The sequence below is a fragment of the Styela clava genome, chromosome 13, assembly GCF_964204865.1.
Source record: "Styela clava chromosome 13, kaStyClav1.hap1.2, whole genome shotgun sequence".
In the NCBI taxonomy this organism is placed as follows: Eukaryota; Metazoa; Chordata; class Ascidiacea; order Stolidobranchia; family Styelidae; genus Styela; species Styela clava.
Genome location: NC_135262.1, coordinates 2,406,523 through 2,428,323, shown reverse-complemented (window position 1 = coordinate 2,428,323; position 21,801 = coordinate 2,406,523). Strand labels below are relative to the sequence as shown.

Genomic DNA, 21,801 nt, shown 5'->3' with positions numbered 1-21,801 from the left:
CCATAAAGTCTTGAAAATTTTTAAAATTGCAAAGAAAATATACCGACACCATATATTGTTTTGGCCCTCACAGATGTATTAAATGATGTAAAAATACTTAAACAATTACGTTTTACGTCCATCTGCGGTTGACCGGTTAATTTTACCCGGTTAACGGTTAAGTAATTTTCAACCCTATTATGTTACGCGAAAATAGATTATAAAACCGATCAATTCATTTCAATATTTTGTTACCGGTCCGCGAGTATGTTTCATTTAATCATTTTAGTCCGCCTCTACTGATACATTGAAAACCAATGCCCGTATAATTAGCAATTCAGGTACAGAATGCAACGAATTTTCCAAAATTTTGCGCGAGGCTAAGTCGAATTACATGCCGTTATTTTCCCTTTGAATAAATAAAGTTTCTAATACATATTCAGCAAGAAATAAATCGATATGAGGGTACGAAAGAGGTCATGGATTGTAAAGTGGCGCCAGCTATGAGTCATTTCATTTGCATATCTCAAAAATTCCGTGCTACATTTAATCAAAAAGCCATTACTGCAAAAACAAATTCGCTCTAAAGGTTCAAGTTTGTACCCGCGAACCTACATTCGCGGATAAAGATCTTCCTACAGTGAAACCTTTACATAAATAGATTTTTGCAAGCTGGTAAATATGTATTTCCGAAAACTAAATTCGCGCAAATGTTCATTCCCACAAAAGTAATTGCCACCAACAAAATTTCGCGTAGTTTCCACGAAGCTATATTCGCGGATAAGGTAGAACATTTGCGCAAATAGCGTTTTGCTATCTTTTCTTTTAACGATACTGAAGAATACAACCTGTTCGACTTCTTTCTTAATTTCTAAAATACCAGCTACTGAAACGATACGTATTTATGTTAGTGCATTACTCTCAGATATATACCGGTTTATGCAAGAATATAAACGTATGGAAAATAAAAATCATTATAACGTAACAATGCAGCAACCATATGGCAAAGAACACACGTATCCTGGGAACAATGGTTCCCGTCTTCAAAGCTGTGTGATACAAAAGACTAAAATACCATACGGGTTATAAATCACCTTATTAACAAGAATCGATAGAAATGCCGCGTACAAGAGGAGTCGATTTGGATATTTTGTACAAAACCCCGGCCAAAAAAACAATCCGCCACCGCTCTAAATAAAATAGTGGCAATTATCCAGTTAAGGTTAGGGCTAGGAATACAAACTGAGCTAAAAATTCGAATTTTCGAATCATTCCTAACCGTACCCTAACTCGATACCGTTAATTACTAATTTGTTATTTTGAAACGCGGAGTGTTTTTCTCAAATATCATATTTTTGGGACCTCCTGAAGTATGCGCACCAAGATGGCGCACAACCAGGTTAGGGTTCAGGTTGTGCGACATCTTGGTGCGCATACCTCAGGAGATTTTGCATTAGTGGCGCCCCCCCCCGGTCCAAAAACTTTGTCCACCCCCGGTCTATTCCTTAATTTTAGTAAGTTTTACGTTCATTTTCAACAGCGTCCAACCATATAGTACAATATACACAAAGTAACTAAAAATTGAACAACAGCTTTGAATTATAAATGGGTTCATATAGGCTTGATAAATTCTCCGGAACGAATATTCTTACCGATCAGCTAAACCAGGGGTGCACAACTCAAATGAGGACTCGTGCCAAATTTTTCTAAATAATCTTGTCGCGTGCCACACTAATCGTTGGTATTGTAAATTAACTCCCGTAAAACCCACATCAAACAAATTTTAATAATAATACCGAACATCTATTGATTGAAACAATTTAATGTCCTGAACAACAGCTGATTTTGATATTAACGTGATATTTTAATGTATATCATGAATAAATTTTTTTTCACAAAACCGTTCGCGTGCCACGTTTGAGCGTATGGTGTGCCAAATTTGGCACGCGTGCCCCGTGTTGTGCACCCCTGAGCTAAACCAAGATAAAGGGTATTCAAATATCGCTATCTGCTGATACCACTGTCGCAAGGGTAAATAAATATAAATTATACATTCATCTAGCACTTATAATACTATGTGCCGTCGTCGATGACAACGACCTTGCTTAGGCAATCTTGCATGAATAATTCAAAAACAGATTCTCTGACTTTTATTAAGTTTCATGTTTTCTTTGAACAGTGTGTCAAAACTTAATGTATCGCGAAACGCGCATAAACGTAACTGAGTTCAACTTTCAAAACCACACTATACTCAATATGTCCCAAAAACAGGGTTAAATTTTGTTACCCTGACTTTTTCGTGTCTATTTTGACAGTTTTTTAATAAATAGCACACGTACAATAAATATACTTAAGTTTTAAAAGATAATTAGTTCAGTTACCCGATTTTACTTCAGACAGAGGATCAATAGTTGCAATAAAATGAGCAAGAAGGGTATCGACAAAGCATAGTCTAACCCTAAATATTGGTAAATTCTACGTTCATTTTCAACAGCGTTCACACAGATAGCATAGATAGTAGATACGCAAGGCATCACTAAAAATAGAACAACAGCTTTGAATTATGATTGGATTCATAGGCTTGATAAATTCTCCGGAACGAATAATCCTAACGATCTGCGATACCGAGATAGTAGGTATTCAAATACTGCTATCTGCATGTGTATATTTATATCTGCAGATGTCGCAAAAGTAAATACTCCAAAAAATGTCGCCCGATTTTATGGTAATAACACTTATAAATTCCTTTGTCATTTATCAAACTTATCATTGTTATCAGTATATAATCGGGCAAAATATTTGAGACACCCTGATATATTCTTTACACTTAATACCTTCTCTATTTTTGTTGATGACAGCGCGACCTTGCTAGAGCGAACTCGAGCATAAATAATTCAAGAATAAATAGTCATTTTTTGAAGCATTGTTCGCCGTTTGTGGTATAATAGTGACGTCACAAACAATTTTTATCATTATTTCTGGAAATATTTCTGAACTGCCGAAAATTCTAAAAATTGTAACGTCCGTGGAAAGAGATGTATTTAATGATTCTGCGTTATCTAATTTCTAAAATTTGGAAACCTCTCAACGCCGTTCTTTTCTAGTTCAATATATTCTGAAACTTAATTAAAACTAGGTTAGCGGGCGCATACCATTCAAAATTGGCGCTTTTACGCGGCCATATATTTTTTGGGGCTCCCGAAGTATGCGAACTAAGATGGCGGACATCGGAATGTAATATGTGTACTAGGTTAGGGTTAGGCCATAATTTTAGGTATAAATACTACGGGAGGCTCTTGGCTAGTCTTCGAACTGATAATAGGACTAAAATAAGGAAAATTGGAAAAAAATTATCGCCTAACCCTAACCTGTTACCCATGTTACGCTTCGATGTCCGCCATCTTGGTTCGCATACTTCGGGAGCACCCATTTTTTTCTTGTCGGCCGCGTTTGGCCCGCGGGCCACAGGCATACTATTCGGGGATTCAAAACACTCACCTAGGGCTGGGCGCTTTGTATCAAATGTTCGAACCGAATCGAATAGTAAATCATTCGAATCTATTCAAATGAAAATTTCGAATCGCCGCCATCTTGTTTTTATTTTGCCCGGCAAATTCCTCAATTTTTGTAAAGAATCTATATTTTTGCAATGCAATTCTGACACTTGACTCCCTCCTTTCTAGTTAGTTATTGATGAAATAGGTTTCTCTATTGTGTGTGAACACTTGGCGAACTTTTTGAGTTTAGTAAGTTAGTAAGTTTTGCATCTGGACGATCCATCAAAGTTTAAAAAAAGCACATACAATTACATATCTTCCCAAGTATTCGAGATTCGATTCGAAAAAAATATTCGATCCGATTCTGAAATCTTCAGGCATTCGAAAATGCCAGCCCTACACTTGCCATGAAGAACAGCTCAATTCTGAAATACTACGATAGAAACTAACAAGTCGGGCTGAAGTAAGGCTGCAGCATACGATTACGGGAAGTGAGCTATGCATTTCCGGCCTACCTCATCATAACACTATTAGAAATACGCGGTTTGTTCACTCGCATTTGATGATAACACAAAATAACGTATAGGATAGATTTTTCTTCTTTATCCCGGGGGAATGGAAAGATGATAAGACAGACGGCTCAATTTTATGACGAACTACGTCCTCTCGTTCGGTTACTAGTCCATGTCGTATATGTCGGTAAGAAGCGTATGAAAGGATGTCTTACCTACAGACCATGCTCAAAATAGGATAAGTCTTCTTATGATGATTACTTCAAAAACAGTTAAATTTACGTATTTGTTGAAAGAAAATTACACGACCTAACGATTATTCATGAAGGGTGATTCGCTCGTGCATGAGTAAGAAAAAAGTTGCAAAATTTGCATGTAGATTCTTCGAAAAACAAATCATTTAAAATAAAACCTTGGTAAATTTGACCATGTAATGGAACATTACTGGTATTTAAAACCGTTTTTGGAAAATTAAAATTACCTGTCTATGTCATTTTGACTGTAAATTTGTTTAATTTAAAAAAGGTCGTAATCCGTAATCTAGAAAAATAGCCAAGACGCAAAAAAACCGGCTTGTCACTCCATCACCATATGCTTATCACGTATTTTGAATACTACTGATTAGGCCCTACTGGACATACTGTTCTCAGAAGTAACTAAGAACCGCTAAAAATTTTCCACAACAATATTCAAGCGAATAATAAAAATTAGATATGGAGCAAGAAATAACCTTCAAATGTTATGTTTTACACAACATTTCATAATAAGATTTCTAATCGAGAATCTTCGCGAAATATTATCGACGACCGTGCATAAATAATATTTTGATTCTATGCGTTGTTATATATCCATCCACGTTGTGAAAAAAATACGCTGATGAACGTACATAAAAGACGAAAAATAATCCGATTTCTATACATTGTTACAGATAACGATAAAATTCCATATATATTACACATATTATAAGTCAGTTGAAAAGAAAATGAATTGCTGAACGCACATAAAAAGTGTTACAAGTAACCATAAATTGCCATATATTTTACACAAATTTTCAATAGTACTCACCTAATCCCGCTCTGACTCTGATATCCCGGATAAATAGTTAATCTGTGAAAAGAGAAGACATGTTTTGAATATTTCATTACAAATGGTGTTATAAGGGACATGAGTAAGACGAGTTTCTCTATGAATGGATACACCGGTAAGTTTTTCCACCTGTTCTACACTTCCAACAAGGCTATAAATAAATTGATGTCTAGAAAGGATTCGAGGAAAATTCGCCGCAGGAAATTTCGCCCCAAGAGCATTTTGCCATAAAACAAGTAATTGTGATAAAAACAGTTAAGTTTTGAGGTACCTTTTTATTTAAAAAAAGATTCGTAATTTAAGAGCATACCCTAATCCCATAAACCTGTTTTTATCACAAATATTTGTTTTACAGCAAAATGCTCTTGCGGCGATTTTTTATGCGGTGAATTTCTTATGCGGCAAAATTTCATGCGGCCAATTTTTCGGACACGCCTAGAAAGTTAGTACATGTCAAATCAAAACAAGTTTGTTTTTTCCAACCAGTTAAAAAATCACTCGAGCACAAATTACGAGATGATAATTACACGGTTTCCAGGGAAGGGGAAGTCGTGGGGAACTAAGACTGGTGATCATCTTATCGAGCAGCGACACCCAAGCTTATACTATCTGATTTAAAATGTTTGGAATTTTAGAGTTTTGAAAGTTCTGAGTACCGTACGTATTATCCGACTAACATCGTTTACTAGAGATAGATACTAGTAGAGATTATGTGTGGAACTCGCCATTCAAATGGCAAATGAGACCATATATCCAGTGGTGGGAATATTTTTTGTCAGCCGGTTTCATCATACAAATGTCATACTTTCAGGCGGTTCTGTTACCAAAAGTCATGTAATGCTAACCGGTTCGCTGATCTCATAAAATTCCGTGAGACGGTTCTATGACTGGTGCGAACCGGCTGAATCCCACTACTGCACATATCCATCATTATTCCTAACATAGAATACGGTTACGTGCTGCCTATGTGGAATCCCGATAGCCCCCTGTCGGAATAGGAGATTCGAGTGTTTTATTTTATCAAAAATCGTCTTATAATGGCACGAGCCACGGGGAGAGAGGAGTTAATGGTCGGACTCCCATCCTCTTGAAATGTAAAAAAAAGGATTTTTTCAAAAAACATAATTTTCAAAACGGTCTTGATTTTGAAAAATTCTGAAAATTGTTCTCCCATTAACAAGGCAATGAATATGATGGGAGATATATCTGAGTTCGGAATATTTCTATTATCTATTCGTATAAACTTTCCACTGAGGCGGAATATGTGTAGAAGGCCTCACCCAGTGATTTCCCTACATCCCCCCTTTCCTAAAATTTCAGTTACCACAAATCCCCCCCCCCCCCCATAATTTTCAGGTGTGACATCATACCTAAATTATTAACGTAAATAAAATGTATTTGAAAATCCAAAAAGTGGCTCTTATGCCGTTGATCAGTCGAATACATAACACATTTTTACAAATAGTTTTATTACCAGCGCTGAGCAAAACAAATATTCCACCACCGGCTAAATTTACCCCCCCCCCCCCCTTAAAATCAAAAGCTGAGGAACATATCGGTCTTACCCCGCATATTGCAACAATCCTAAAACTGCGCAATTCTAGAGTCTTGCTGCACACTAACACAAAAGTATTTCTGTAACGTTCCGTCTGACCAAAATCATATTCCCCCAGACAAGCGGTTACAACAATGACAAGCAAAGAACAATCATGCGGTTCCGTTACAGAAATACATTTGTGTTAGTGTGCAGCAGGACTCTTGGATTGTATGGTATGGTCTTACTTTTTCCTACTACCACAGCCTTGCATTATACGCATTCGGTCCCACTAGCACTAGCACAAAGGCATTGACGAATGATTGGGGGAAGTTAGTCTCGTGTAATCTCTACTGATGGCAATCTTAAAAATATTGGATTTAAAACATCTCACCACGGAAAAAATGATTCCTCACAATTTCGTATAAAAAAAATATTTTTCCAATCTGCTACATACCGTAAAAACGATTTTTTTGTCAATATAGAAATGAAAAGGACTCCCGAAGTGTGTGTATCAGGTTAGGGTTAGGACATAGTTCCATTCCAATTTTCCTTATTTATTTCTATTACGAGTTCGGGGAATGTCAGCCAAGTGAATATACCCCCTGTGGCCCTGTCCATAGGTTTCACTCACTTTACACAACTTGATGTAAAGTATGCGAAAAAATTAGTTACCTCGATATTGGTACACACACTTCTGGAGCGCCGAAAAAAAAAATACGAAATTGTAAAAATGAAAGTGACAGAAGAAAGCTAGACTGCTATGACATATACATTTTTAGTCACAGGATAATACAGACAGCACAAAAAAACTCTGAAATTATAAATTGAAAGTACTGGCCCGCAAATCAAACTACTCTGACATATGAATCCTAAATCATTGGATAATACGGACAGATTCATGATATCCTGACAGACACGCAGACAAAGACGGATAATCCCTATATTGTATGACAATACTGATTTTGGCCAGACGAAACGTTACAGAAATACATTTGTGTTAGAGTGCAGCAAAACTCTTGAGTTGCATAATATGATATGTTTATTCCTGCTACAGCATCCTTGCATTATGCTCATACGGATCCACTAGCGTAAAGGCATTGAGGAAGGATTGGAAGATAATCTCGCGCAACCTCTACTGATAGCAATCTCAAACTATCGAATTTAAATTATCTTACTGATAAGAATTGATTCCTCAAAATATCGTATATTTAAATATTTTTCAAATCTTCTATATACCGTAAAAACTTTTTCTCTGTCATTATATAGAAAAAATATTAAATTATTAAATTGAAAGTACTGGCTAGCAAATCAAACTACTCTGACATATAAATCTTAAATCACGGGATAATACAGACAGATTCATGATATCTTGACTGACATGCGGACAAAGACAGATAATCCTTATATTGTATGACATGTAATCCGGGCGTATATATAGGATTGGATTTTCTTATACGACAGAAAGTACTTTTGAAATTTGAATAAAGTATTTATATCCGATTAGGTTATACATGAATAATAGAGTAATGCCAAAATACATGAAAACGAAAGTCGCACATAGGTACCGGTGAGGCTTTAGAGGACCCAGTTTGCTGAAAATATCAGCGGACATGCGTGATGAAAGCAGTCAAGCCCAGTGTAATAAAAAGTGTTCCCTTTTATTTAAAATTAAATAGCAAATTTTTGGGTTATGTACAGCATCATGTCCGACCGCGTAACACACTCCTAGCGGCTTACAATCTATATACATTATATTGGTCTTCAGCAAGCTAAAGCAACTATATTCTCGACCCATGCGAACCTCTGTGAACCCTGAAAATTATGCATAAAATTTGAATAAAATTAGGTTTAAACCCCTTCCGTGTACGAGCTTGTCAGGAATTTTAATAGAACATGTGTTCGATTCGCACATTGTGGTGATTACTTTGCGTTGGTCGTGAAGTTTGCGGTACGTTTTGAATTTCGTGTCCATATATTTGAGAATCCAATAATGAATTGTGTGTGGCAGATACTTCTATTATACATTGTTGCCTTTGTAGCTGACCAGCTGTCGCGCATGTTTTTCTTGTATAATCAATATTATGTAATCCCTTGTGGGAAACAAAATAACGAGATTGTTATATAAATGCTACAATAACACGCGTTATTAACACATACTGTTATTACTTTTTGTGATGAAAAATCGAAACTTGACGTCGTGATCCCTTCCCCGCGAGGCAGAGCATGGCCCGAAAATGCAAGGCGTATATACACCATTTTCAGTGCCATTCCACACTAATGTCCTCTCTAAGTAAACCATATGTCAAAGGGCTATGTGTCAATCTCAACTAATCTAAAACATATTTAGAAAAACCTATCTCCCTATAAATGAAAGCCTTTTATGTAAAGGGGGCACACAATGGGTGGGAAAATAATCTGACTTAGGACAACCTAATGTAAGATGGGCAATGTCATATCCACATTGTCAAAGCCAACGCTAACTCCCAGACAGGGTGCCTCATAACGCATAGTGAAACATAACAAATAAACAAAAATAGCAGCTGTCTCTACTTCAGCACGAACGAGCATTTATCTTAAAATATAGGTAATATTTTGGGATCTTTTGCACAAAGCCCTCGCTAAAAAAACACTCCCAACGCTCAAAAGAAGGAAAATTATGGGTTGGGTTAAAGTAATAATAAAAAATAATAAAAGATTAGAAAATAAGTAAACAGACAAAAGGCGTGTTTTACGGTTTTGCTGGTCGGAACCAGCCCCCATCCCCCATTTTGAAATGTAGAAGGAAAAAAAACAATTCTGCATCATTTATAGTTAACTCTGTCCCCGTATAACATACGGTCTGACTTGGCAATTAGAAATTCCAGAACATACACCCTCCGCCTTGAAAATACTTGGCTATGCCTCTGACAGGCAGTAACAAGATATTACTAAAATTGTATGAGATTCTACCACAAAAAATCCGTAACTCATACTACGCGTAAAATGATCAAACAATCCCAAACAAAAACAGGAAACGGCGTGAGGTTTGCCTTTGCTCAAGCGCTTAATTTATCGACTATTGACAGTAGAACCGCTGATAACAACTTGCATCTCGCAACCAATAAATGATTTTTGATATCCGGAAATCTGTATGCCATAAGACAGCGGTTTCCAAACTTTTTGTTCGTGCGGCGTCAAATTATCAGAGAAAAACTTCCGTCGCAGGAAAAAAAGACGCTACGTAACAGAAAGTAAACGACATTGAAAGGTAAGATGAATTTATTTAATCTTAATATAAACAGCATTTCAAATTGGAAACAATAAGACATTTCAAATATATATATATATATGTAAAATATTCAATCATATATTAGTTGCGTTTAACTTAATTTGGTTTTTCAGGAGCACTAGTGCACCGCACATTTGGGAACCGCAGTCATAAGATATTAACTCTTACCGCTGGCTATATGCAACTGGAGATATGAAAAAGAAAAATAATTTACCCCTTGAAAATGCGGTACTCTTGAAGTATGTGAACCAAGATGGCGGACACCGGAACGTAGTATGTGTAACAGGTTAGGCCATAACCTCAGGTACAAATACGACGGGAGTCACTTGGCTAGTCCCCGAACTCGTAATAGAACTAAAATAAGGAAACTTTGAATAAAATCATTGCCTAACCCTAACCTGGTACACATACTACGATCCGGTGTCCGCCATTTTCGTTCACATACTTTGGGAGAACCGAAAATGCTATAACTAACTTGGTAAACATGCCTAAAATCGCATTACCTAGAAGCATTTATCTTCCTCTTGATATAAACAGGTTCCTAGTACTAATTTTGTATATCTGTATCATGAGACATCACTATTGCATTCCGTCTATACACAACCTGTTTCATTAAAAGTAAAAAGCGATGTTTTGAATGCAAATCCGTTCTAAACCGGGTCCCAAACACCGCCGCATCCAATTGATATGCGTTAAAAAAGTTTGTAAAATTTGAAGATTATTTTTCACCAAAGGTAATGACGAACAACTATCGCTTCAAGTTTGCAAAACCATAAAAATAAACACGAAATGGCTTTATCAAATTACGCGGAAAAGCAGAAAAAATGTAACGTTTTTTTTAACAGTGAAACGAGACTATTCGAAAACAAGTAAATTATTCAACACCTGCATTAATTATCCAAACTAAATATGTTTTTCTCGTCGAGAGATCGCGTAAATCGGGGATTAATCGGACGACAACAGTACTCTAGTAATAATCACGCTTTGCGTTAGCGCTTGGGGATAGGAACAGGTACTCTAGTAGTATGCGAACAAAGATGGCGGACACCGGAACGTAGTATGTGTATCAGGTTAGGGTTAGGCCATAATTTCAGGTACAATTACTACGGGAGTCAACTTGCTAGTACCCGAACTCGTAATAAAACCAATATAAGGAAAATTGTAATAAAACTATAGCCTAACCTAACCTGGTACACATACTATGTTCAGGTGTCCGCCATCTTGTTGCACATACTACGGAAGCGCCGAGGAACACCGGTAAGGCGGCTTATTTACATTCGTCGGAAGAGAAATGCGGATAAGGCGGCTAATCACATGGCGAACCACGTCCTCTCGTCCATTTACCTTTCCATGGCGCGCATCAAAATAGTCACACAGTTATTTTTCACAAATGTTCGGACCCAATGGTAGAGTAATCCATGACATACCAGCACTTACAAAAACCACCCTACGTCCGGGAGGAGCCTATCAATCTCCTCGCATATATAATCACAGTCAACGGGGATTCGAATCTGCGAACCTACACAAGGTAATCAGAGGTCTGATGATGGCAAACGTATTCCTTCCTAACGCTCAGCACGATGCGTCATACCGCCGATCCATAACAAGATTGCCGCCCAAAGTGTCATATATATCAGTTACTGTCCTATTCTAGCCCCACCACTATCATGGGTAAGGTTAGGACGGGGCGGGCAACAGGCGGCCCGCGGGCCACAAACCGGCCTGCCAACATTTAGTGTGGTCCTTGATAACACCCCTGAATAGGGTTGGGAACCGAACCACCAGGTTAGATTATTGGGTACTCCTGAAGTATGCGCACCAAGATGTCGCACAACCTGAACCCTAATCTGGTACACAACCTGAGTTCAGGTTGTGCGTCATCTTGGTGCGCATACTTCAGAAGGTCCGATTATTGCTCCACATTCAAACTTAATCCCAAGATAACCATTATCAAAAAAAAGATGGTCAGAAAAATCAGTTATGTGGCAATAACAGTACAATACCACAACGTGACACCTCACCAATTGAGAATCAGAGTTGAGAATGCAAAACATACCCGTTAGCAGTAGCACCAATAAGTGGGGTTTTTGAAGTAAAACCACTCGAATTAGGGACAATGGCATCTTCGGGAGAACTGCGTTTCATTGGCCTGCTTATGCCCCTGCTATCGATGACAAAATCTTCTTCGGAGACGCTGTCGAGTGTGGAATAAAGACGAGACGAAAGCGGCCTTAGTGTTGGTTGGCTTGAACTTCTTGGTTTAGAATTGAAAGGACGGTAGGGTTGTGTTTCAATCAAGCTTGTGCTTCTTTCCTTTTTCGGAGATCTATCGCCAATGATATCATAAGCTGGTGACGGCACGCAGCAAGGAGAAGAATCAAAAACGGAATCTGGGAAACGCTCATTTGCGGATCCGTAGTTTACCTTCGGCGTCTCGAAGTGGTTGTTTCGAACTAGAGGAAGTCGTTCGTTAGATGGCGTAGTAGTGCTCAAATTACGATTATTCGTATCGAAAGAGTCAGCAAGTGATTTTCTTCTACTTAATGCGTAATGGTATACACCAGGTGCCTCCTCCGTCATTGGTGACGTCATGGGTGTAATGACGTCACCAAATCCACTGTCGCGCGAAATATCGGGAGAAATACAGTCGTTTTCATCAGGCTTAAATCCCATGTTAGTTACTCCGATTTTATTCCATGGTTCGTCACTGGATGACGTCATTAGGGTATCTCCCCATTCGTCTTTAGGCGGTGACGTCAATAATGACGCAATACTAGATCTCCGAACCTTGGTGGCTTTTTGTCCTCGAGGAGAAGGCACCAAACGTGCTGATTTTAAGTCTTTAGGCGTGGATGTCATCAATGTGGCAACGTTACTTTTTCGAGCCTTGCTGGATTTTTCGTTTCTCGCGGAAGGAATGTATCGAACTGATTGTGGAGTTTCAAACATGGACGCCATTTCAGAGTTGATTCTAATAAATTTTGCTAAGTCGATCATAAGATTGATTGTCAGAAAACCATAGAATAATTTACACTGAAAAGAATATTAGAAAATTCTATGATTACGGGCAAATGAACCAAGACTTGTTCCAGTAATATTATCCAAAAAAGGCCATGGATTATATACAAAGTAAAGATAGAGATTCATGAGTCTTTCTGCACACTTACACAGCCAACAAGTCAATCTCTTTCAATGTTTTTAAGCTGGTATGTAGCAAGAGTCAAGATGGCTAATCTGATTGATTCGAGTTCGTTTCGAACATGGACGCCATTTCATAGTTCATTTTAACAAATTTCGATAAGTCGATAATAAAATTGATTGCTAGAAAACAATAAACTAATTTATACTGAACAAATGTTTACAATCTATGCTATTCGGAAAAAACAGGAATCTTTCCTATTTGGCATTTCCTATCTAATCTATTACATTGATTATAGGGTGCTCCAGAAGTATGCACACAAAGATGTCGCACAACCTGAATCCTAACCGGTACACATATACTATGTTCAGGTTGTGCGCCATCTTGGTGCGCATACTTCTGGAGGTCCGATTATAGCCTACTAACTACGCAGGATTGCTTATTAACAATATGCCATAACGTACACTGTATTACATTTCCACCTTACGTAAACCAGCCAGTCGAGTAACAAAACAAATCTATCTACGATATATAAGACCAACCTCTTCGCGTGTTAGTTCAATTAAGGACAAATACCTTATCCGTCTCCGTCGTGTATTTAATCAAGAAAACACGTGTAAAACGCTATTTCTGTGTTTGAGCGCGAGAAAAGAGGGCGTGCTATGTAAATCGTCGAATAAAAAATCAACATTTGCTCTAAGTAAATACGATTTGTAAAATGAGGTTTCCAATGGTAATTTCGCGTAGTGTCGCAGGTGTTTATTGTTGGTTCCATTACATTTGAACCCACGACGATTGCACCTGCATACTATTGCACCTATGGAAATTTATGTTGTTTTACGGATATTTGAACCCATACTAACCCTAACCCATGGGTTTAGCACCCGCATATAGATTGAACCCGCGAATATACACATGGGTTCAAATGTACGTGGGTTCGAATGTACGGTCACCGTTTATTGTTGATTCGGTACTTCTGTAGTCTGTGTACCACGTTAGGGTTAGAGTTGTATTCTGGATTTCCTTATTTTAGTTCTATTACATGTTCGGGGACTGTCTGTGTTAGCCAAGTGAATATACCATACCCCCTGTCCATAGGTTTCGGTCCCTTTAAACAACTTGATGTAAAATAGGCGAACAAAATTAGTTACCTCCATATTGGTACACACACTTCTGGAGCGTTACTAATTCTAACATCGACCAATGTCAAAACTCAAACTCTGGCTTGAAATTAGTTTGACAAGAAATTTTTTGGAGCAGACAGTCGACTCCATATCTCTAGAAATTATTTTCTGTGCGTTTTCACAGATTCCGGGCCGATACGTCGTGTATAGTCATCTGGGATAATTTGCTACCGGATACATACAAATTCCGGCGCAGGTGTGTGTGTACCAATATTAAGGTAACTAATTTTGTTCGCCTGCTTTACATCAAGTTGTGTAAAGGGACTGAAATCTATGGGCAGGAGGTATATTCACTTGTCTAACACAGACAGTCCCCAAACTCGTAATAGAACTAAAATAAGGAAAATCGGAATAAAATTATTGCCTAAACCTAAACTGGTACACACACTAATGTAGTACCCAAATTCCTTATTCGATCAATTTTGATTATTCCAACCAAACCTTCTAAAGAGAAACGGATTTACTACTTAAAATATTCGAAGTACATAGCACACTTTTATTCATAGTCAAAAATTCTTTTTTTTTGCTTCACGTTTTGAGAAAGCTTTCACATAAATTGTCCCATCAATAATGCATTGAATAAAAGTAAGTTCATCGAAGGCGTGAAATAAGTTGGATCTGGGTTGCTTCGATGGCATAATTTATCCAAGCAATTTGCTTAGCAAACATAGATATGACGTCAAAAAATCATGACGTCACAACATTTAAAAAAAATGCAATTATGAAAAGCTTTTATTCAGGCAATTTTCTTACCAAACATGACGTCATGAAATCAAGACGTCACAAATGTGTGTAAAAAAAAAATTTTGCAAATCTTTTAAACAGACTTAACATGAATGTTTATCTCTGAAATCTGACCTTGGGAAATACTGATATGACCTTCAAAAGAAAGCAATTTATTTATGCGATAGAGTTTCAAATTATCGACTGGCATTAATTATTAACGAATTAAAGTAAAGTATAGTCTTGTATGGTCCGTGCGATAAAATCCGTTAATTATGATCTTACCATATTTGGCCCAAAGAAGGCAGATTAGAAAGATACTGCGTTGCTTTTACGGTATCAAAATTGGCTTTGAAGGTATTTTCTTCAAGTTTGGGGTAAACCTCATAATTGGCGATTTGGCCCGTTCTCAATTCCTATTTGTATATGACGCTTTTACGCCATTCGCTCTGAACAAAGCCATGTACTAATTGCCACTGATAGCTTATGATATGAACGCTTTGTATAAATGATATTCGATTGAATGATAACACAAAAAGGCGAAAGGCTATAATATTGGTTCCAGACCTTTTTTGATAAATTACTCCCTTTTTAGGTTTTTTCAATTTCTCCCCCGCTACGAATAAAAACTGTGCGTGTGCCAGGGGTTGCCCAACTCTGCCTGACCCATAGGCGTAGGCAGTGTCCAAGATTTTCTTTGTTATTCAACCAGTTTTGTCTGATCCAGTAATTAAAGAAAAAGGGAATTTTTTGGTAACAATAAGAAGAAAATTACCAACAAGAACAACAACATAATAACAAAAAAAACGATCCATGAATTAGTCTACCTCGTGTCCAATAATGACAATACTAAGTAGCCGGTGTCGCACTCTGATTTTTGTACAGTTTGAGCGGTTTACAATGTGCGCGTATATATATATTACTGTGATACTAAATAACTATACAATATTAGTGAAAATACAACAAATAAAAAGTAGAATTGTCTCCCCAAAACATCAAAATGGGGCAGTGAGAAACTTGAAACGTTTCAACTCAGTACTGTTGAGAAATGAATGAAAATACGAAATACTTGTGTTTGACTTTCTTGGCTGATATACAATACACAAAACTAACAAACTATTACGCCATTCGGCTTTCGCTCAGGTTATTTTAAAATTCAAGTATTTTCTATGGTTGAATAACAGGCTCGAAATATTCCACCTCAATACTGTTAGAGAATTTATAGAAATACGAAATACATGTGTGCGACTTTCAAGCTAATCGGCTTTTAACCTTTAGAATTACAAAATCGAGTTTTTTTTTATTGATTTTCCTCAAATTCACCGTGCATCAGAGATAAAATAATGTCAAAGAAAGTGTTTTTCCAGAGAGTTGGCGAAACTACACCTTAGTGATCCCTAATTCGTTCCGTTAATTTCTGAATCATGATTAAAAAGCGAGGAGATATCGACTTGCGGAAATTTATTGTTATACTGTCATCACTATCGGGGCCACAAACAAATATAGGATGCGAGAGTTGAAACATCCCAACTCAATACTGTTACTGGAGAATAGACTGAAAATTTTCTCACCATATTATTTTGGCTGATGCAAAGAACGAAAGATTCACAGAAATAAAATAATCAATGTCAGACTTGAAATATTAAAACACAATACTGTTAGGAAAATATACTGAGATAATTTCATACACCTCCTTGACTGGTATAAAATACACACAACTGACAAACTATTACGATAATCGGCTTTCGCTCGCGGGATTTTGAAATTCGAGTATTTTCATAGGTTTAATAAAAGTCACTTTACAGAGATAAAAAACGAGACTCGAAATTTTTCCATTTCAATACCGTTAAGAAATGAAAAGAAATACGAAGTACTTATGTGCGACTTTCACGCTAATCAGCTTTTAACCTTTAGAATCACAAAATCGAGGTCTTCTTTTATTGATTTTCCTCAAATTCACCGCATATCAAAGATAAAATAATGTCAAAGAAAGTGTTTCTCCAGAGAATTGACGAAACTACACCTCACTGATCCCTAATTCGTTCCGTTAATCTTTGAATCATGATTTAAAAGCAAGACGGAAAAAGCGATTTTTTTTTCACTGGTGTTGTCAGTTAAAACAGGGGTATGCAACCTGTGGCCCAGGGGCCAAATGCGGCCCGCAACGAAAAATTGCGTGGCCCGCTGAGAAGTGCTAATTTTGAATGGTGTGCGGCCCGCTAAACGAGTTTTTACTTTAGTTTAATCTGGAACCTATGAGTCATGCCAATCCCTTCGCGTTGCAAAGCCAATACCTGAATTCAATTTATGCATATGACGTTACAATGCTCGAACAACTAGCTTGAGCGAAGCGAACAACACATGTCATGAGATTAATAACCAAAATTTTTGTGCCTGCAACCACTAGAAAACCTATGTTGAAATGGGTGCGGCCCGCGGTTTCACCATGGTATTTGTATCTGACCCTCTTTTATTAAAGGTTGCATAACCCTGAGTTAAAGTATTAGATTCCCAACGAAAGTAAGGATGGGGGGGGGGGGGTGATAAATAATTCCACACGTTTTCTTTTCACGACACTCATTCACAACTTTCGCTCCGAACAGGCCCAACTTGAGAAGCCATTGGTATCCAACGATATGTATTTGTATTTGCTATTATTTGGAAGGACCGGGAGTTTTCGGTTCGTCATTGTCTATCCACTTTATTACACCCTGCTGCGTGAGGTGGTGTATGTGCATGGGAATTAAATCTGAGATGTGTAATCAGACTCGACCAGACTCAACCAACAATGACATGAGACCTAATAGGCTTTATTTGGATAATTACAGAAAAAATAAGTAAAATCAATTGAATTTTAAGGTTATACAATTACACTAAAACGATTTATTTATACTGAAACGATTATTTAAATAAGTGAACGAATACCTCAAGGAGCCCCGGGACTTTATATGGAGCACTTTGAAAACCCAAGAACTAGGCGACGTGGCCTTCTACAAATTCCGAAGTAAAGCAAAGAATACTCATTTGTGAATAAGATAAAGTCTATCACTGTATAAGATTAATCAAAACTGGCATCGCAATATCATTCTAAAGTTCCTCGACCGAAATTAAACTCCCGCATTAGAATCGGAAACGCGCAGAACGCGCATCTCAGGAAGCGATCATATTCCATTTAAATGCAGTTATTACAGCAGACAGACTACACGCACTATTTCCGTACATAAACAAACATTTATCCGCGTAGGTCTTATCCATAAATATTTGTTTAAGGCAAAAAAACAACAAATTACTTGAAAGTGTAAGGGACCCGAGTGGCAACTAAGGTGACAGAAGTTGAAAAGTATCTTATAAATTATTTCTGATATTGCATCCGACATGGGTTATCACGAGACTTGAATAATTCAAGCAACTAAACCGTCTTCCAAGTCAGGGTTTTCAAATTTTTGGTGGTATGGATCCAGTGAAGAGGTTGACTATTATTTATAATGGGCCGCATATTTGGCACTTGACAACCATATGGATAAAGTGATGTCGAAATGTGGCAACAAGGCTGTATTGAAATATGGCATTATCTTTTCGAACTTATAGACAATGATATTCCAATTACCGCTTTGTTGCCACATTTCGACCTTACCGTTGTCAAATTTTATTAATGCAGTTATCGCTTATTTGGACAGATACAAAATTAGCAAAGTCAGTATTTGAATGAGTAAAGTATTAATGAGTGGTAGAGTGCGAGTCATTTAGGTTTCCTTAACTGAGAACAATAATCACTTTGAGAGCCAATGTTCTAAGTAATGTCTATCGACGAAAAATAAAATTCAAATTCTGACCACCAAGTTTAACACGAGTCGAACTTTTGAAACTCTTGCAACCATTCCCATAAGTTTTTTAAAATCCGATTCACCTGCGAGCAAATATGCTTTAACTAAGCTGTTAGGCAAAAGTTTCGCGTAAAAGTATTCCTCCCGTTTTATTCCATATTCAAATGTAGAAGTGCTAACACGATGAACAATAGGGCGACAATTGATGAAATAATTGGTGATAACCAAAGAAATGTCACAAGCTTTTTCTCTCAAGTTTAAAAAAACTACCTTCAAAGAAAGGTTATAAAAACCACTGGAATGCTCAAAAAGAATGTAAAATTATCAATTCAAGTGAGAGAATACAGAAATATACGAACTCAGGACGCATTGACTTTGTGTAATACAGGTGCGACGCATTAGAAATTATTATTTCACTTTGTTAACAATAAATTACGAAAAGAAAATTTTTTAAAATATATACGCTACATGTAGGGGCGCAGCCAGTGTGAGCCCTCAAGTCTCTTGAAAACCCACGGAACCGCTAGCTGTTACAGTCTAACTGGGCAATTAAAAATGCCAGACCTCTCGTCCTCCTTAGAAAATTTCTGGCTACGACCCTGGCTACACAATCCTTTGTGCACATGACGAATATAACGCGACTGAATGGCCGATATCAACATTCGTACTTCTCTTGTACTCGTCCTCTTACAAATGCGGGCAGATTAGAAATATTTTTATATTTAGCGAAGCCCTCAATATTATATCGCGACACACTGTTTGTCTACTGGTAGAAATATTTAGGATAAATTTCCTATTATAATTGATTAATTTGTATTGTATAATAGGTTAGTATATAATTTTTAATTTAATATCCCAAACCACTGGTGCTATAAGCGCTATATAACATATAACAACCAATAACAACAACTGCTTAGAAACCTCCATAATTCAGGGGTGGGCAAATTACGGCCCGCGGGCCACTTGTGTCTGCTGAAATTACGACTATAGTTTTTATGAACATAAATATCCGTTGAAAATATCGATGAAAATAACGTCATAATGACCCCGATTGTTACATTGTGCTTCTTACTATTATATAAACGTTAGCCCAGCTGTTGGACTAGCTCTTGTAAATAAACTGTTTTTTTTTTCATAGTTTTCATATTGAGTTTTGAGTCTCAGCCCAGAAACCAAGTCTATTATCTGTAACTGGCCCACTCAGAAGTGTAATTGCCCACCTCAGCTCTATATCAAGCAATAGGTCAACTGCTAAGACAACTTCGCTTCCAAATGCTGCGACACACAACTCTTATTTCCTCTAGTCAGCGTTAGCAACATATTACAATACACATACATATCGATAATAACTTAAGTATGACGTCACAGACTACGGAAGTGCGACGCGGAAATGAAATTAAAAAACCCAAACAAGACAAAATACTGATGCTGTTAAAAATATCGTAAAATAATCCTGCTTTGGATAGAGATCGAACAGAATTTTGGTCGGTATTTGGTTGGAAGTTATCAAGCAAGGCAAAGTCATGCGCGCACTAACTCGAATAAAACTCGTTTCTGAGCAAAGTTATGGACCTTCAAAAGTCCAAGAGAGTATATAGATATAAAGCATATTACCAAACCGCATCCCGAGGGCGAATCATGGACCGCGTAACGATTTAATATGACCCACCGCACTTAAGTGTTATAGTTTAACACTTTATGTTTTTAATTTTTGCGTTCTAAATATCGTCAATTGTTACGCTATTGTCACAGTTCAAGCACTTTATTATTTTAAATATACGTACCGGTACAGGTATCGGCCCCATTGTGGGCGCTATTCTCTCCCGGACCGCGATTATGCTTCCAATTCTTATTTTCGCCCCCGGTCAATCAATTTTGGGAACCACTGCCCTAGATTCTAGATAGATGCAAGGGGTTGCAATACGTGCACTTAGAATTCGGATATTTGGAAAAAGAATTTAAATTCGGACCAAGAAACGGAATTTCAGAGCCCACAACTAAACCAATAAACTTAAAAAGTGTGAAAAAAAAAACTCGAAATTGAAATCGAAAATTTTAAAACGATGATTTGCCAAACCATATATAACCTTCTATCACTCAAACTACACGCAAACGCACTTTGGAAGGCGACCTCCCAAACCGCCTGGTAATGCAATATGGTTGAAGCTATAATTTAAGCATGAATAATACATTGCATATGTCAGAATGTGTCGCTCTTAGATAATGTCAATGAAAACATGGCATTATCTTGAAAAATATTGGTATCATGAAGTACCCGTCATATGGGGTTACGTGGGACTAGCTACCTATGCTTACTCTATGTCAGCGGTTATTAAATTTTCATAAACCGTGGACTTCTACCAAAGACCTAAAATATATGGCCTCCCCTGCTCTTTTATAAAAAAGTACTTAGTTTTGTATTCAAGAACATAAATATAGATTTATTTCCTCATTGCACTGCACCTCAAATTGTTCTATTTGAATATTTCCTGCACCTTTGCACTTAGCATCCACTTTTCTTCGTTTTGTTGCCATTTGTCTAATTATAATTAAATTATACGCTCATTAAACAAGTAATTGTGAATTTTATACTTGTCAGATTATAATATAATTTAGTCTACACATGTTCAACAATAAGTTCTGTTACGTAAGAAAGATAATCGTCAAAACAGCTGTTTTGTTCCTATAATTCAATGAAGCGTCGCGGGCCGAATCCTACCCGCGGGCCGTAGGTTGTCGACCCCTTCCTCAGAGCAACGTTACCCAACGGGGTGAAATTCCTCTACCTGAGATAAATTTTGCCGCGTTCTTGAGGTAGAATGTTGCTTTGTGTCCGCTATGGTATTATTAATATTTATTAGTTTGTTATTACTATAATACTTATTCATGAATACATAATAAACTCCAAAACAAAAGATCCATTAAAGATTGGTAAGTAAAGTAGTTTTATGAATAGGGAGGGAAGATTAAATAGTTTCGAACAGGCGAACGGAGGATTTACCAAAAAAAAGTTGCGCACCTCTGTACTAACCATTCACATTGAACCATTATA

The 21,801-nt window shown here is 37.2% G+C and overlaps 1 protein-coding gene across 2 annotated transcripts in view; it reads right to left on the bottom strand.

Moving 5' to 3' along the window:
- The window catches only part of LOC120332710 (uncharacterized), a 60,935-nt gene that overhangs the window by 26,240 nt on the left and 12,894 nt on the right, over nucleotides 1–21,801 (bottom strand). The window contains exons 1-2 of one of the 2 annotated variants that reach the window (XM_039400018.2): nucleotides 11,936–12,916; nucleotides 5,054–5,095 (exon numbers count right to left, since the gene is read on the bottom strand). In XM_039400018.2, the coding sequence (XP_039255952.2) occupies nucleotides 5,054–5,095; nucleotides 11,936–12,876 (983 nt within the window). In that variant the 5' untranslated portion in view covers nucleotides 12,877–12,916. Of the gene's footprint in view, nucleotides 1–5,053; nucleotides 5,096–11,935; nucleotides 12,917–21,801 lie in introns of those variants that run through there. The other variant, XM_039400019.2, reaches the window with a different exon arrangement.